This window comes from Saccostrea cucullata, unplaced genomic scaffold (assembly GCF_032062105.1).
Source record: "Saccostrea cucullata isolate Sc308-1 unplaced genomic scaffold, CSIRO_AGI_Scuc_v1 ctg2876, whole genome shotgun sequence".
Lineage (NCBI taxonomy): Eukaryota > Metazoa > Mollusca > Bivalvia > Ostreida > Ostreidae > Saccostrea > Saccostrea cuccullata.
In genome coordinates this window covers 233240-250194 of record NW_026927466.1, presented here as the reverse complement: position 1 = coordinate 250194, position 16955 = coordinate 233240, and the positions used below count along the sequence as shown (strand labels likewise).

Below are 16955 nucleotides of genomic sequence, written 5' to 3'. Positions count from 1 at the left end.
CTCGGACACTTTTTTAAAAGTGGTTTTCCTTGACTGAAAGTGTCAAAATGTTATGTAATTTTAGCAACTTTTAAATGTATATAAAGTAGAGTATTTATTTAAATAAATATTAATTTTACACAATCCGGAAGACAAGATTAGGGCTACAATCGCCCCCCCCCCCCTAATTATAAAAATGCACTGGTACGAATGATGTACTCCTCCCCACAATCCACACCCGGGCCTCCTGGTGTACACCTGAAAGTGTACATTTACATGTAATACACATGATTTATAGATACAAGATCATCATTTTCTATATATAATTCATTTATAACTGTCTTGCATATGACACTGATTCTCAAATTATAGTCTTTAAATAATGTACCGTGTTTTAAGTAGTATAATATTTCTAATAAATTTTATTTTCTGCCAGGCATATGAACCATTGTTGGTTGTTGATTAATTAACAACATTTGTTTGTTGTAACTTGAATGATTGTCTTAGGCGAAAATCGCATTTTATAGCAGCGATATTTACGTTACTGTCGCCGATCATCGTGTAGTTTTTATTTTAAACCAAAAAGAAGTTTTAAATCACTTACATATCTTTTTCTAAGTAAGATTGTTCTATATTTGAGTTATATTTTCTGATTATCACACCCTTCACACATATGCGTATCACAAATTTTTAAAAATTTTAATATATTTCTCAAATTTTGATGTCACCGCGAAATTATTACTTTTCTATTTGGAAATTCAAAAGGACTTGAAGGATTGCTGAACTGACTCAATAGGATTAAGTTGTAACTTTCTAACATCATGAACACCTCTTCTATTCCAATGGAATGGTAAAAAAGACACTGTTTATCTGCATTTATGAAAATTAGCCCCCCTTTTCTTATGAGTCCAATGGTTAAAAACTGCATCGATATTTACGTGTTAGTATTTATTCACAAATTAAGTAAGAGAACTACACTGTTTCCTATGGGTCAAATTAGCTGTTTGAACAGATTTGCGAGTAAATCTTAATGATTTAAAAACAAAAAACATGAAGAAATACACTGTTTCTTAAAATGACATTTTTTGTCTGTAACATAAGTGCAGAAATGCAAATGGAAGTGCACATGCAAGGGTGAACATATTTTACACAATATCTTGTGCATCTGTGTGATTTGAAAATTGAATTGACATAATATTATTTACAAGTAGAATTGTGGTTTAATGATCGAATATTTTCATTTTGAGCAATTGTTTAATATTGCATAGTTTTAAGTGTAATGCACGTTATCATTCGGAACGTAAATCTGAAACAAAACTTTCTTAAAGTTTGTATTTTGCTGTTTGTTTGTTCAAGAACTGATAGTGTATCGTCAATATAAATAATGGTTATATAAACCTAAATTGTATACCAAACTAGACATTTTGAAGAAGAAATTATCATTTTTCGTAGGAAATATAATTCCAGAAAATAGACGCTGCGCTGCATGTTGGGGGGGGGGGGGGTCTTCCACATGGGGTTAAAGAAAAAAGACGGTTGTGGCCATGGGTGTTGGGTGTCAAGAAACTGGTCGAAATTGAATCCATTTCCATTTTTGTTGATTTGCAAGAAATACGTGTATTTAATTGTGCACCTAATTTTTCCAATTTAAATTGTTGCTTAGACACAGAACTTAGAACGTATGCGTCTATACTTTAATGGTACTGAAAATTCAATTTACGTTATGTTAATGTAGAATGTACGTATATTGCTCAATTGAGCACACATATAATATGCAACTGTAATTATTAACAAACCCTTTTAAGGGTGGTGGGGGTAACTTTGTTTTGTTTTTGAGATTTGACGATAAAGTTTTCACAAGCAATTAAGCATTTGAAATAATCAACAGATAAATTGTGGAAGGGGGGGGGGGGGGGTGTCATAAATTAAATGAATCCTGTATAGATAAGTCATAACTTTAATTTTCAATGCAACCCATTGTCAAGAACACAGATAAGAAAATTCATAAAATTCAATAATTTGAAAAAAGATATTCATTTTTCCCCGAATATACTTTTATTTTTGTATGATATCTATGTGCAATATTTACGTGATATTTAACAAACACTTCGTAATCAAGTAATGGCGAAATATTTTACCTTCTGATATTTTAAAAAATGTGCGTTTCTCTGAACAGATTAATAAAGAATCAAATAATAAAGCATTTTAGGGAATATTGTCATTATTTAGCTTATCGTCAGATTTGATAAAAACTTTTTTTAAAATAAAACGAAAATAATTTCATTTAAATGAAAATTATGCCTGTGTTTTTACTAATAATTGAATCAAAGATTTCACACCCTTTTACAAATGTGCTTAAACAGTTTCATACACGTTTATTGTTAACAAAATTTGATGTGTATTATCTTAATTTTGTATTTTTCAAAAAAATTCTTTCGTTTCCACATATGGCTTTTCAACATCACGTAAATAACTTGGTGTAAAATTAGCCCTCCAACCGCATTCATTTCGAAGGAGGTCAACAAAACACAGCATGAAGTATGTAAATCAAATTGTGATTTTTAATAACTATACATCTTCATGTTTCAAATGACATAAAAAAGTGTTAGTTTCAGTTCACAAAATTTTTTGACTTTTCCCAAAGTCGATTTGGCACTATAAATTGAGAATGCGTGATGAATGATAAATATTTATTTATTTATTTATTTATTTATTTATTTATTTATTTATTTATTTATTTTAATTTTTGTATTTATTTATTCATTTATTTGTTTCACATAATGTATTTCTTTCCAGTTTCATTCATAAATTTTATATTTTTGGTTTATTTATTTATTTGATGATAATTTAGGGACAGGGCTAAAATAGGTTTTGCCTGTTGCCTAATCCAGTTCACTTTGTGAATAAAATTTTGTATAAATAAAAAAAATATATATATCTCGAATTATCACGTTACAGATTTTTTTTCTGTGTCCCATTAATTATGTTCGTGATAACGAGTTTTGACTGTATTTTTATATATTTTGTGTTCGTCATCAATTTTGTAATTTTTTCATTGCATGCTCTGCATGCCTTCTTTTTCGTCCATCCTTGATCGCAAGGACGTTAGGAAATTAAATACATTATTCTGGATTTTTCTATTTTAGCATTTTATCCTTCCTTTTTTAAAATTATTTTTTAAATAAAAAATTTTTAATCAACCGTTCTTTTCTCCCGTCACTTATTAGATATATTTCCCTCTATACATTTCCAAGAAATTCCGTTTGCACTGATAAATTATGTGGAAGAAAATTCATGTTTTTAAAATATTATTTCTACCATAGACAGCTTTAGGTCTATGTTTCTACTTTATAACTACATGTAGCTACGTACATTAAACTAGAGGTACTGTGAGCAATGAGCTCACTAAATGACACCCCCCCCCCCTGCTTCTATATGAATAAAATGGCAGTGTCCATGTTTTGTTGTGGGAAATCCAACATATGTGTCAGCAAATGAAAAAGGAGTTGTACAATGGCAATATGTAATAAAGATTCTATGAAAGTTTCATCAAATTTCATTCAATGGTGCGAGAGGAGTTGTGGATAAGGGATGCGTTCCCCGACAGCCAGACGGACGGACAATTTAATGAAATTTTCACAGAATCTTTATTACATATTGCCATTGTTCACCTCTAATTTTACTTTTTGATCTGACATATATTTTGAATTTTCCAGAGTTACTTCTCTTTGACAATGCATTTATTAATCAAACTAGGTAACAGTCTTGAGTAATCTCTCCTGTGTAGAGTTATCTTCTCTATCATGTCGAGTTATTTCTCTTGTGTACAGTACAGAGGAAGTTTGTTGCTGCCCTACACAACACAGGGTGTAAAGGAAGATGATGATGACAGTCTTAACTAGAATTCTCTTACATAGATTTTTTCCTCGTGAGTATAAAGACATCTCTGTTGTGTAGAATTATTTCATTTTGATCTGAATTGTGGTTTTGTAAATATAGAGACAGTTCGTGAACTTTTTGAGCACCTCTCGTGTGTAGAGTTATCCCTCTTATGTAGCGTTATCTCTCGTATGCAAAAATAATCTCTCATATGTAGAGTTATATGATCTATATAATGTCGGGTTATATGTCATTTATTTATTTGTTTGCTAGTTATTTAAACAATAAATTTTCTTTGGAAATTAAAATTGGTGGCAAAAATTGTTGAAAATTTTAACCCGCGTAAGCGGGTTATGTAAAAACTTTTCTGGGGTATAGCTTTGCTATGCAGTAATAACAAAGAAAAAGATACTTTATTGTTTATATTTATATCTTTTAAATAATCAATTACATTTTAAAAGATTAATTAATAATAATCGATAATTCGTCTTTGTACGTTTCAATGATGGAACAGCCACTGATTAAGAAATATGTACAGGCGACATGCCTACTGTAGTAAGTTTATGCAGTGACGAACGCAATGGGGTTTCGTTAGAAATAAAGGAGAAAATATTTGAATATTATTTAATTAAACCCTCTCAAGAATTATTTCACTCATATGGAAACGCCACTTTAATGTTTAGTTTGTTTATTTGATGTATAGCATACCTCTTTAAAATTTTTAATTCATATGGAAACCCCACCACTTGCCGGGAGATAGATGCAAATTTTGTCCTATACACGGCACTCAGGACCATTTGAGCATGGAGTTATCTTTTTCTTCTGTGACTGTGACACAGGACCTCAGTTCATACAGTTACGCTTTATCTCAAGATTATCCGCAACTCCTCTTATACTACTGAGTGAAATTCAATAAAACTTTCACAGAATCTTTATTACATATTTCCATTGTGACCTCCTATTTTACTTTTTTATTCGACGCGTATTTTAGGTTTCCCATAGCAAAACATGGACATTTCCATTATATGTTTACCATATAAGTCACAGTAAGGTCTCAAGGTCATTGATCTTGGATAACATTTTAATTAATGGACGAGTTAAATTCCTCTTTCCATGCAAATTATTGTAAAACAATATATAGCAACACATGGACATTATTGAGGCTTGATGTCATTAAAGTGAGCTTAATTGCTGACAGTACTGTTAAATAGTTTTCTCTATCATATCGAGTTATTTCTCTTGTGTACAGTACAGAGGAAGTTTGTTGCTGCCCTACAAACCACAGGGTATAAAGGAAGATGATGATGATGATGATGACAGTTTTAATTAGAATTCTCTTACATAGATTTTTTCCTCGTGAGTAAAGACATCTCTGTTGTGTAGAATTATTTAATTTTGATCTGAATTGATTTGTGGTTTTGTATTCAAAAGTTACAGCGAAGATAAAGTTCGTGATTTTTTGTTACCTCTCAGTCAAGGTCACAAGTTATCCCTCTTATGTAGAGTTATCTCTCGTATGCAAAAATAATCTCTCATATGTTGAGCTATATCTGCAATCTCCGGTTATTTGTCATTTATTCATTTGTTTGCTTGTTGTTTAACGTCCCTCTCGAGAATGTTTCACTCATATGAAAACGCCACCACTTGCCGGGAGAGAGATGCAAATTTTGTCCTATACACGGCACTCAGGGCCATTTGAGCATGGAGTAATCTTTTTCTTGCCAGCACCTACTGTGACACAGGACCTCGGTTCTTACAGTCTCGTCTAAAAGATCTGTCTCCACGTCCCACGGTGGGACTGTTTTGCTATTCATTGGCTCAACTCCTAACTCTGCAACTCTAATTTCATACTTGACCTACCACTGCGACACGCGGGCGATGGTATACGTCGTATTTTGAGTTCTCTTTTATTTTATAGTTAGTTCTATTTTGTAGAGTTTTCATTCTTACATTAAGGCATCTCTATTGTGTTGCATTATCTGATATAGTTATCTCTCTATGTAGTGTAAATTCTTTTTATCATGTAGAGTTATATCTCTTGTGTGTAGAATTATCTCTGTTAAGTAGAGTTATTTCTCTTATGTAGAGTCATTCTTTTTATTATGCAGACTTTTCTCTCTTATGTGGAGTTATCTCTCTTATCCAGAGCTAAGTTTAAAATACAGAAATAAGATTTCGAAATTGAACATCTTGAGAATTCAGATCATGACGTCATTGAAATGTTCTGTTTGAGTATACTCTGTTCCTTCAAACGATCGCAAAGTCAAGGGATTTTCTCGTCCATTATACAGATTTATCATTAACCCATGTTCCTATAAAATCTAGCATAATATTTGAACACTCTGTGTAAAGAACTAAATAAAAAGGAAACCATTACAGCTCTGTAAGCGTTTATGCTTAAATTAATTTTTCAACGAAATGTACTAAATTTCATGATTAAATTCTACCATCAATATTGCTTAAAAAAGAAAAAAAAAACGATTAAGGTTGGTCCCTACTCCAATGACGTCATCATATATATGCTATTTTACAACGGATTAAATGTGTATTCAGATCATAATTTAGGGGGTTATATAATTAATGTAGATCTATTTATTGAAACACATTTGCACGTTTTACTGCTTCAAACATCGGTACACTAGCCAATCAAAATGTGTTTTACAAAACAATTGCATTAGAATCCATGTTTACAGTGTTTTCCTCACATTTATGGCGTAAACAAACTATGACGTATCTATATTTAAAAAAAAAACTATATATTATAATAAAACACGTATGTTATAATAAAACACGTATGTTTTATTAAAACTATAAAAATGTTACATGTATTTGTATATGCAACAATATATATGTGTAATAAAATCATTTTGTAATGAAACTGCAGTTAGAAGATTCTTTGTAGACATTGTGCTAAAACACAATTATATGTTAAAATCGAATGCACTTATGAAAGCATGCTGAGGGTATACATCTTTATAAAAAGATTCTGGTAAGAAATGTAATCAATCATGACATTTATTGCATGGGCTTTTTCATTTTTCAAACTAAAGATAAAATTCTTGATTCCAAGAAAGAAAATATTGCTTCATCCCAGGAAATGTCGAGTTATAGGAAATACCCTAATGACTTTCCGTATCACAGACCGTTTATCTTTGCCACGTTTTTAAAAAATGTAATTTTTGTTTTGAATAAAGAAACGTGAGAATTTAAGCGCTAAATATGCGACAAGAAATCATTTTTTCCCCCCGAGTCCTCAAATACGACTTCGTTGGATATGCATAGTAAACAAAATGCGGAAATATTGACATTTACGGTAAAAAAAAAAATTAAACTTTTGAAAACATGCGCACGTTTTTTTTTTTTAAAAATATTTACTCGAAATTTGTAAGAAATTTATATGAAAATTTTTTATTAAAACATTTAAATTTTAAATCTTGGAAGGGCATTATATATATATATATATGTAAAGTGTACTTTGGATCCGCAGGCGATACAATATACAGTCTGATGGCACTCACAAAAGGCGCAATAATAGTTCATACATGAACCACACGTTAGTCAAATCCCCACGTAGTGAAATCCAGCATGAACACTTGATGATACATATAAAGGACGAAACGCATACTTTCGACTTCGCACCACCCTAGATAAGACGGTTTGATATGTTTATTTTGACTAACAGTGACTCTTACTTGACTTGTCTTATCTGGATGCTGTTTATTCAGAAAAGTTGCTTAAAGATAAAATGTTGTCACAAAGAATTTTTTTACCTGTACATAAAATGTTGTTTTCGTGTGATATCGTCAAATATGTTTTCTTGTGATCTAAATAAATGTTTTCGTGGAAAACATGTAAATGTTTTCTTGTGAACACCTGTGTTTTCTTGTGATATCGACTTCTTTTGAACATCAAACCTAAATGTTTTTTTGTGACATCGTCAAATCAAATATTTTCGCGGAAGTCATTTTTTGTGGTTTGAGTAAGAATTAAGAAATGATAGCTTTGGGGGATTTGAATTCCCCCGACACCCCTTCTAGATCCTTGCATGCTCTTTATACTAAAAACAACCAAAATACCCCAAAAATACCCCCACTCCAACAAAAATACATACACATGTTTATGATCTGATGCAAACCAGTCAAATTACTGGGAACCAAATTATAAACTGTTGAAACTGCAGATACAAGATTTTTTATAGAGGCACTTTCTCAATTAAATTTTGTTCAAATTACAGCATCAAAAGCCCCCTCAAAAATACCCAAACCCCAAACAAAAATACCCCCGCCCGCAACAAAAATACCCCCCCCGCAACAAATTTAGTTCAAATTACAGAGTACTATTTGCGTACTCCTGTCCCCAACAAAAAGTCTCCGCCCTCAACAAAAAAAACCCCACCACCAAAGGAGTAAACGATCTTTAGTTTCATTCACCCCATTAACTGCTTCTCTGGTTTTGTTTTCAGAAAAACTCGCTAGAAGATCACAGAGGAAGATTCTTAAGGTTCATCGCCTTGCTGTTCACTGTTATAAAATTTTACTTTTATGATATATAATGTATTTCTTTAAGAAATATACATAATAAAATGCCAATTTTTCAGCATTCCTTAGTGTGCAAATTTGACAGAAATAGCCATTTAACTCGATAATGTGTGTGTGAATAATGAGTCATTAATCCTGCTAGTTGTCTCCCCTATCAGGGGATCAATGAGCCTTAAGTCACAGAAGGCCCTAAACCAGGTACTTCAGCACCTGTAAAGATTCCTCTTCTTTAATCCATATACAATCGTTTATATCAATACAACCTATGTCTATATCTCGCTCACTTCCAGACTTCAAACTGAGGCGGAACTGCTTAATCAACACCCCTTCAGTATTTATAACCCGTATGTTATTTATATCCCCCGGGCGAAAGCAAACAAGGTTGCCAAACCGGTCACAGACTATCCCCCGAATTCCCTTTAAGTCATGTTTCAGTTCTATCTGATTTAGGAATTCCCCCTTCAGACTCATTATCCAGATACAGGCAGTGTCTTTAATGTAGACTCTCTCATCCTCGTCTGTTGTTATCCGCTCAATGTCTCGCGTGATCTGAGCCACTTTGTTTATAGTCTTTCCACTCGTAGACAGGTGTAACACCTCGCCTCTTCCGATGGAGTTCCGAATGCCGACGAGAACATTTCCACGTTTGGTAGAAGCTAGAGGCCCCACCTCAACAGTAGGAGAAAGGCGGGAAAAGGTAGTGATGTTAAAGTTCAAGGACACCTTTTGGATGACCGCTGACCTGTCTATCCCGTACCCGTTGCTACACAGGACGTCACCAGTCGTCAGTACGGCTAGGTGAACGGCGCTCTGCGACATCTTCAGACACCGGCTTATGTTTCCAAAACTGTCCAACAGACGAAGCATTTTATCCTCCGAACCTACCCACATCCGGCCATCGTCATATCCGGCCACCGACCAAATATATTTACATCCGGGTATCGAGATCGACAAGTCCACGTGGATGTCATCTCTAAAAACAGGATTGTCGCTATCGACTTCAAAGGAACTTGTCGTCTGCAGATTGAAAAGGTCAGTTTTCATGATTTTTGAGAGGACTTTGATCAGAATGCCCCTATGTTCATCTCCTTCCCGCAATAACCTCAGCATCGGAAGTTTTGGGAGGTCTAGGGTAAGGTCTTCCCGGAGGTTGTTGCACTCCGTTTCGATTTTGATTTTCAGATCTGAGAGGTCATGGTCACCGCACTGATCTAACTCGTGGCCTAGAACCTGTACCTGATACTGCAGACGGTCTTTGAAATCGTAAGCCTTTTTGTGCTGTTTATCCATGGAAACGATATCGTTACTTCTCTTCTGTTCAACTTTATCGTGAATCTCCTTGTGAAGTCTCTCTAGTTCCGTTGATAAACTTTCGAAAACTTCATCAACTTCCTTTAGTTTCTGGTTTACCCAATCATCATACGTTTTTTCGTGTGACGTCAGAGTTTGTAGCGTGTCAGAAATGGCATGGGCTTCTTTAGATTTCGAGTTCAACAGAAGGTAGAGATTTTCTCTGACGATTTTATTGTGGTCATTAAGTGCCAGGAAATCATGGGATTTGTGAGTCGTGGTTAGACATAAAACACATATCTCTTTGTTGCAGGTGCGACACTGAAATTGGCAGGCTTGCGCATGCTCCGTGCAATGGGAGTGAACAGTAGCTTGCTTTTTAGGAGCGATGAGACTCTCATTGATCGGCAAAATCACGTGACTTTTGCAAAGCGGGATTTTTGTGTGGGTACGCTTACACTGTACACACATATTATTGACGCAATCGCGGCAGAACCATTTGACGTTAACTTCCGATTCACAGAAATCACACACCGTTTGAATAGCCACTTGCTTCGATAATGACATTTTGAAAGTCACCTAGAAGAAAAGAAGAAAGTGTATTAATTAGTCAATTGATACATTTGTGAATAATCTAGAATTTAAATGATTTAGTTCCTTGAGTTAGGTTTTGATGGAAAATAAAACTTTCTCTATACTTTTTTTATGAAGAAAAAATAAAACGGCTTAAAACGTGGTTTTGATCTGTAAAACAGTCCTAGCATATGTTTCGTTCTATTCCATTATTCATCAGAACATATTCTTTCTTCGTTACCTAGCTCCGTTTAGATCACTAATTAGTTACTGAGTGTGTATTTTGTATGTAACGAGGGTCTGAACAAATCTTCCAACAGGGGCTGGAAGCCTTATTTAGCTGGTGTAGCGAACCTTAAAACTTTTAACATGTAAATTTATAAATCAATGTGTAAATGAAATGAAAAAAGTTTCCTTCTCGACGGTTTTTACTGCAGTTAATGTTCATTTATAAATATTGAAGGAAGTAGATAAAAATACAAGGCGATATTAGTGAATGGATCAGAGAGGAAGAGCGATACTTGAAAAAATATATAGCCCCTGTCGCATACTTGTACACATATAAGATACGCTTGTATATTTGACAATGTTCAGTATTATTCCCATGCAGTGAGACATTCTTCATGGTTCAAAATAAGGGTTGCATCGTTATTTTATGCGTGCATAACGCATTTATATTATAGATGTGTATGTCAAAATTAAATTATGAGCTGAGTAATATAAATGAATCATAAAAGCTTATGGATAATACTTTATTTGAAATAAAATTAAAATCAAGATTTGCAAATTTCTGATTGTGGATATTAAGTAATGGTTAACATAACTTTAATTTTAAAGCAACAGAGACAGAAACTTAAGAGACACGGTCTTAGGAACTGGTCGGGTGGGGGGGGGGCATTCCTCAATAATTTTGCCGATATATAGGATACTACAGAAAAATAAAAGAGCTATACTATTTGCTTGTGCTCTCTCAATAAAAATGTCTGGTAACTTTTTTTTTTTTGCTTGCCAGGGAATTTTTATTAGTTAATGGTGCCCCAAACGGAAAATGCTTTGCTATGCCCCCCCCCCCCCCCCCAACTGAATTCATGATTGCTTCCTATGGGCCTTAAAGACGTCGAAATGGCGGAATGGGGAGGTTTTCAACTGGATATGGGTTACTATTACAATAAATTTCAACATTAATTGTATTAACTCCTATACTTTGCTGGGGGTTGTAAGGGGGGGGGATTAATACCCAAACAAACCGTCTTCTAACTTCAAATAACTTTCTACGAGGGCCGTTCAAAAATTACGCGGACTTGTTGCACAGAAAAAAATATTTGACGACATAATCGAGCAAAATGTCACACATAATAAAAAAGAATCTTTAATATGGTCTTCAAAATAATTGTTGTAAATTAGTATCAATTTTAAGTGATTTTTCAGAACATATACTAAGTTGTTAAAAAAATATGTTTGTTTTAAAACCAAAAACTGCAGGTATTTATGAGATATAGTGTGGTATTGGTGACTCTCAATCACGTTCTTTACAGTCCGGATAAAGTTTTTCGTCGATAATCTTCTTCCCTTCCTCCCGTAAGACCGTTTTACAGAGGTATAACGGTCTAAAATTTTAATTTGCTATTTATGGACGAATGTCACGAATACCCTAGTTTACTACATGTTATATTATGCATATTTTGGATCATATCTCGATTACAGTCGTTTTCACGGGAATATAAGAGAAAAATCACTATATTTCTGTTAGTACTTCAAATATCACGTCAGAAATAAATATATAATAACAGAACATTTAAAAATACATTGAGGAAATTGTTTGTCAATTATAGAAAATTAATGAGTTAAATTTTGGATTCCAATTTTTTTGTCGTGCTCCGTATCTCCATTTTACATTTTATTATTTCTGTGAAGTTTCATAACTATATGACGTCCGTAAAAGTAAATAATAGCACAGTCCGCGTAATTTTTGAACGGCCCTCGTAGTTATTATTAATAATATACTTTTGTTTTTGTGATTAATTAATGACACATAATTATATAAGTGCAAAAATAAGTACATGTATTTAATGCTTGTTTTCACCAAACACCAATTATATTTTACATTTTATTCTATTTTCACATCATTTTGTTTGCAGTTATCATTATCTGGTTTTCATTAGCAAAGAATTCATAGGAAAAGATCTATTATATGTCTAATGCTCTAAATGGTTTAAAGGCAATCAACGAAACGTTGAATATGTAGAGCGACTAACTTTCGTTCCGGGATATTGTAAACACTTAATAATACAATTAACATTCCAACTATAAATGCAATGCATGCATAAGTGTTCATTAGTTTCTATTCCCTACACAAATTGTTTTTTGATATAACCGCTTGTACATTGTACAGGGTGAAGGTCAAAATGACGAACAGCTGATTAACAAGACCCACATAAGCATTTAGGTATCATTTTAACGAAGGGGGAAAATTGGCGCATTTAGAGAGGGGGGGGGGGTTGGCTTTTCAAAACTAAACAAACTATTGCTAGGGAATTGCAGAGAACTTTATAACTTCATGTTTAGGTGTTATTAAATTTATGAATTTAAAATTCATAGCGCTTTGCTCGGTTGAAAACATTGGGCTCAATAGATAGAGAAAATATTTCCATCTATAAATGTGATCAAATCCGGATCGATTCAAACATCTATATGTCTACAATGCAATGACGTATAGCAAGGGGTCCCGTACACTGACGCTATAATGATGGGTTCTCTACAATGACGCTTTAAAACAATGATGGAGGGTATGTAGCAATCGGTATGTCCGTCCGTCTGTCTGTTACGCTTTGGAGTACCCATCTCTTATCTTCACCTCTTCTCATACCACTGAATAAAATTTGATGAAACTTTCACAGAATCTTTATTACATATTGCCATTGTGCACCCACTTTTTTATTTTTTGATCTGACATATTTTGGATTTCCCAAACATGGGCAGTCCCGTAACATTCATTTGGGAGGCGGGGGGATCGTTTAGTGAACTCATTGCTCACAGTACCTCTAGTTTTACATAGGCTGACTGGTGGCCGCACTTTTCTCTGTTCCTACTTCATAGAAATGCACTAGCTGCTGCGACCCATAACTTAACACTATTAATCTAATTACCAAAAACTATGCGCGCTTTATTGTTACAAATACCGCGTTCATGATCAAATATGCAATAGGTTTTATACATTTACATTTGAAAAGTGATTTACAGTCAATTTTAGCCAGGTAACTAGGAGAGAAAACAAACATTATCCTGTAACTGAAGGGTGCTATAAATGTAACTTGAATCGATTTCAGAAAAAACATACACTGTGGTAGGCTAGGAATGAAATCCCTCGGTCGCCAAATACATAGAAAGAAAATAACTCACCTAAAGCAGGGATAAAATAAAATAAAAGATTTATCCATACATGTCAAACATCTAACTTTTTATAGTAGAAACGATCGAAATGATACCTTGTCTAAATTTAGCCGATTCTAAGAAGTCACGTGACTTGTAAATGTTCCGTCTTCCTGGTCCAAGTTTGATCACGTGATCAAGTGAGTAGAATACAGCCATATATCATCATTCCAAAAGCTGAGCATGGGAAATTCTTATCATAGTTCACATGCACTCTGATATTGAATTTGCAATACATGTAATTTTTTCATGAATAAAATAATTCAATAGTACACATGCTGAGACTTTCAATAGGGAAATAATAAAGGGTACGATATAATTATTGTAGCGGCGGAGAACGGGAAATGAAATACTAGATCTGGGATAAAAAATACGTCTGCATGTTGGTAGTTTCCTTATTCTTGCTTTTTAAACTCAATCTGCCTTGAGATATGACTATGTTATATATATATTCTAACTAAAGAATGTTTAAGTTCTTTGTGTGTTCTCTTGTTAAATACAAATTATTCAAGATGAGAATTTCATTAATGAAATTGGATCAAAACAATGATTTACGATTTGTTATAAGTCGCTAATATTATATATTGTAAACACTTAACGAACAAGAGGCCCATGGGCCTTATAGGTCACCTGAGTATTGTGCAATAACTTTCAAACAATTAAATTTGGTTCTTGTTTTAAAGCGGCACTGTGACGCACAAATGGAAAAATTGACAAATGTAGAATTTTTGCATGAACTCTGTAAATTTTGTTCAATTCCTAAAAGTATTCAGTTTCAGGAAATTACATATTTCAGAACCTAAAAATATTTTTATGGGGAAAAATAAAAGTAAATATAATATCTGTCTGCCCCAGAACGAAAATATTGCAAAATACCTTGGTACTTCTTCCTCCCCATTGTACGCGTGCGCAGAAAAGTGTTGAATAAGTTTCCATAGTAAACCATGGTCTCAGTTATCCACGAATGAATGTAAGAAGACCAAAAAATTTGATTTAATCTTTTTAAAAAAGTTTTAAGAACATATTTCTCACCTTTGCATGCTCCAGTTGAATGTTGTTTACAAGTTTGAGCTAAAAATAAGAGTTGCATGACCTTGACATAACCGAAACAACGAAACGGTAGATACAACCTTTATTTTTCCGGCACTTATATTATGCAGTCAATTCTTGCAGTTATATTCATAGGCACTTGGGGTATGGACCCCCCCCCCCTTTTCCATTTTTTTTTCTTTTTAAATCTGGGTTCGAGTCACCTTTTTCCTATTTTTCTATTCTAATATGCACTATATGTTATCAAAAAGTGCAACTCCTTTGTCTCTACAAGCTGTTTTTAAAAATGCCGTTTTTCACTGGTACATATAAAGATATGTATCAGTGAAAAACGGCATTTTTAAAAACAGCTTGTAGAGACAAAGGAGTTGCACTTTTGATAACATATAGTGCATATTAGAATAGAAAAATAGGAAAAAGGTGACTCGAACCCAGATTTAAAAAGAAAAAAAAATGGAAAAGGGGGGGGTCCATACCCCAAGTGCCTATGGTTATATTGTCATACATTCGCTAAATACTCATAATTTCATAAGTCTTTCTCTGTATGCTACAGATATCTTAAAATTACGATATGATTTTGACTCACTGTGCCGCTTTAAACCAGAGGCAATGGAATTCGCAATTCACAATTTTGAAATAGGTACCATTGCTTATAATGATTTAGACTTAACATGCTTACTCTATTTACTTAATACCCAGAGGTAGATCAAAGTAACATTAAGAGAAAATGCACTTCCACTTTATAACCAGTTGTACACCTCATCCCAAAGGAACCACTGATCCTGGGGCCACATATTTCAAAATTTTGCAAATTTTATCATAAAATGGTTGATTAACACCAAAGAGCAAATTTCAAAGCATTAATTTATTTTCAGACTTTGTACCCCCCCCCCCCTCCTCCCCGACCCAGGGAAGGGGCGGGGGCATAAAAAATAACCATTTTGCTAGGTGCACCTTTCTTCATCATAAATATATATGTAAGACTCCAAGGTCCGATGGTGACGCCAAAGTCCGATGGTCTCGCAAAACCCCGATGCTCTGCGCCAAACCCCGATGGTTTTTTGTCGGTACGGACGCCAAAGTCCGATGGTCACGCCAAAGTCCGATGGCTCGTTTCCTATGAGACGCGCGACGCTAAAGTGCGATGGTCTGACACGCCAAAGTCCGATGGTGTGGAGAAACAATCGACGCTTATGACGTCACAATAATTCGACGTCAATCCTTGAAGCTGTTTTCCTGCATTCAAATGCCATAATTTCTGAATTTATCCTTGCTTACGCTTTTATTTATTTTGTGTATTGCTTACATGTTTCAGAGATATTAGGATTAGTCCTCGCACACCACTCAACTGATTAGGGTTTATCCTTTTAGTTTTATTGACTTAGGGTTAGTCCTCTCACACTAGTCGAGTTATTATAGGGTTAGTATCGCACCCACCCAAGATATCTAGGTATCTATATAGTTGTTATAGGCCTACACACTTTTCGAGCGATTAGGGTTAGGTAAGTACCTATCCAAGAGATAAGGGTTAGTTTTTGCAGAATGATAATTATTACTGCTTATTTAAAATTTTGGCATGGTGCGGCATTGTAGTTTGCCGCATTAGTATTATGACGTCATAAACGTAAATTGTTTTCAGCACCATCGGGGTTTGGCGTGTCAAACCATCGGGGTCTGGCGTAGACCATCGGACTTTGGCGTGACCATCGGACTTTGGAGTCCCGTCGCACTTTGGAGTCCTACATATATATTTGGATCATAGGCATAAACACAGGAGCAAAGGAAAGAATTTCAAAGAATAAATGCATTTTCACTATATAACCAATAGAGCCCCGCCCTAACATCAGAACCCCTGACCCTGGGGTCATAAAATTCACAATTTTTGAAGAGGCACTCTTGCTTATCATAACTAGGTATTAAGTTAGTTTATCTAATACCCAGAAGTAGAGAAGAAGATTTTCAAAGAATAAATGCATTTTCACTATATAACCAATAGAGCCCCGCCCTAATACCAGAACCCCTGACCCTGGGGTCATAAAATTCACAATTTTGAAAGAGGCACTCTTGATCAACATAGCTATTTTAATAGTTAGTTTATCTAATACCCAGAAGTAGAGAAGAAGATTTTCAAAGAATTAATGCATTTTCACTATATAACCAATAGAGCCCCGCCCTAATACCAGAACCCCTGACCCTGGGGTCATAAAATTCACAATT

The 16955-nt window shown here is 34.2% G+C and overlaps 1 protein-coding gene across 2 annotated transcripts in view; it reads right to left on the bottom strand.

Moving 5' to 3' along the window:
- Positions 1–8244: 8244 nt before the first annotated feature.
- The window catches only part of LOC134274555 (uncharacterized), a 140428-nt gene continuing 131717 nt past the window's right edge, over positions 8245–16955 (bottom strand). Inside the window, exons 2-3 of one of the 2 annotated variants that reach the window (XM_062756827.1) lie at positions 13659–13705; positions 8245–10265 (exon numbers count right to left, since the gene is read on the bottom strand). In XM_062756827.1, the coding sequence (XP_062612811.1) occupies positions 8586–10253 (1668 nt within the window). In that variant the 5' untranslated portion in view covers positions 10254–10265; positions 13659–13705 and the 3' untranslated portion in view covers positions 8245–8585. The remainder of the gene's footprint in view (positions 10266–13658; positions 13706–16955) is intronic. The other variant, XM_062756828.1, reaches the window with a different exon arrangement.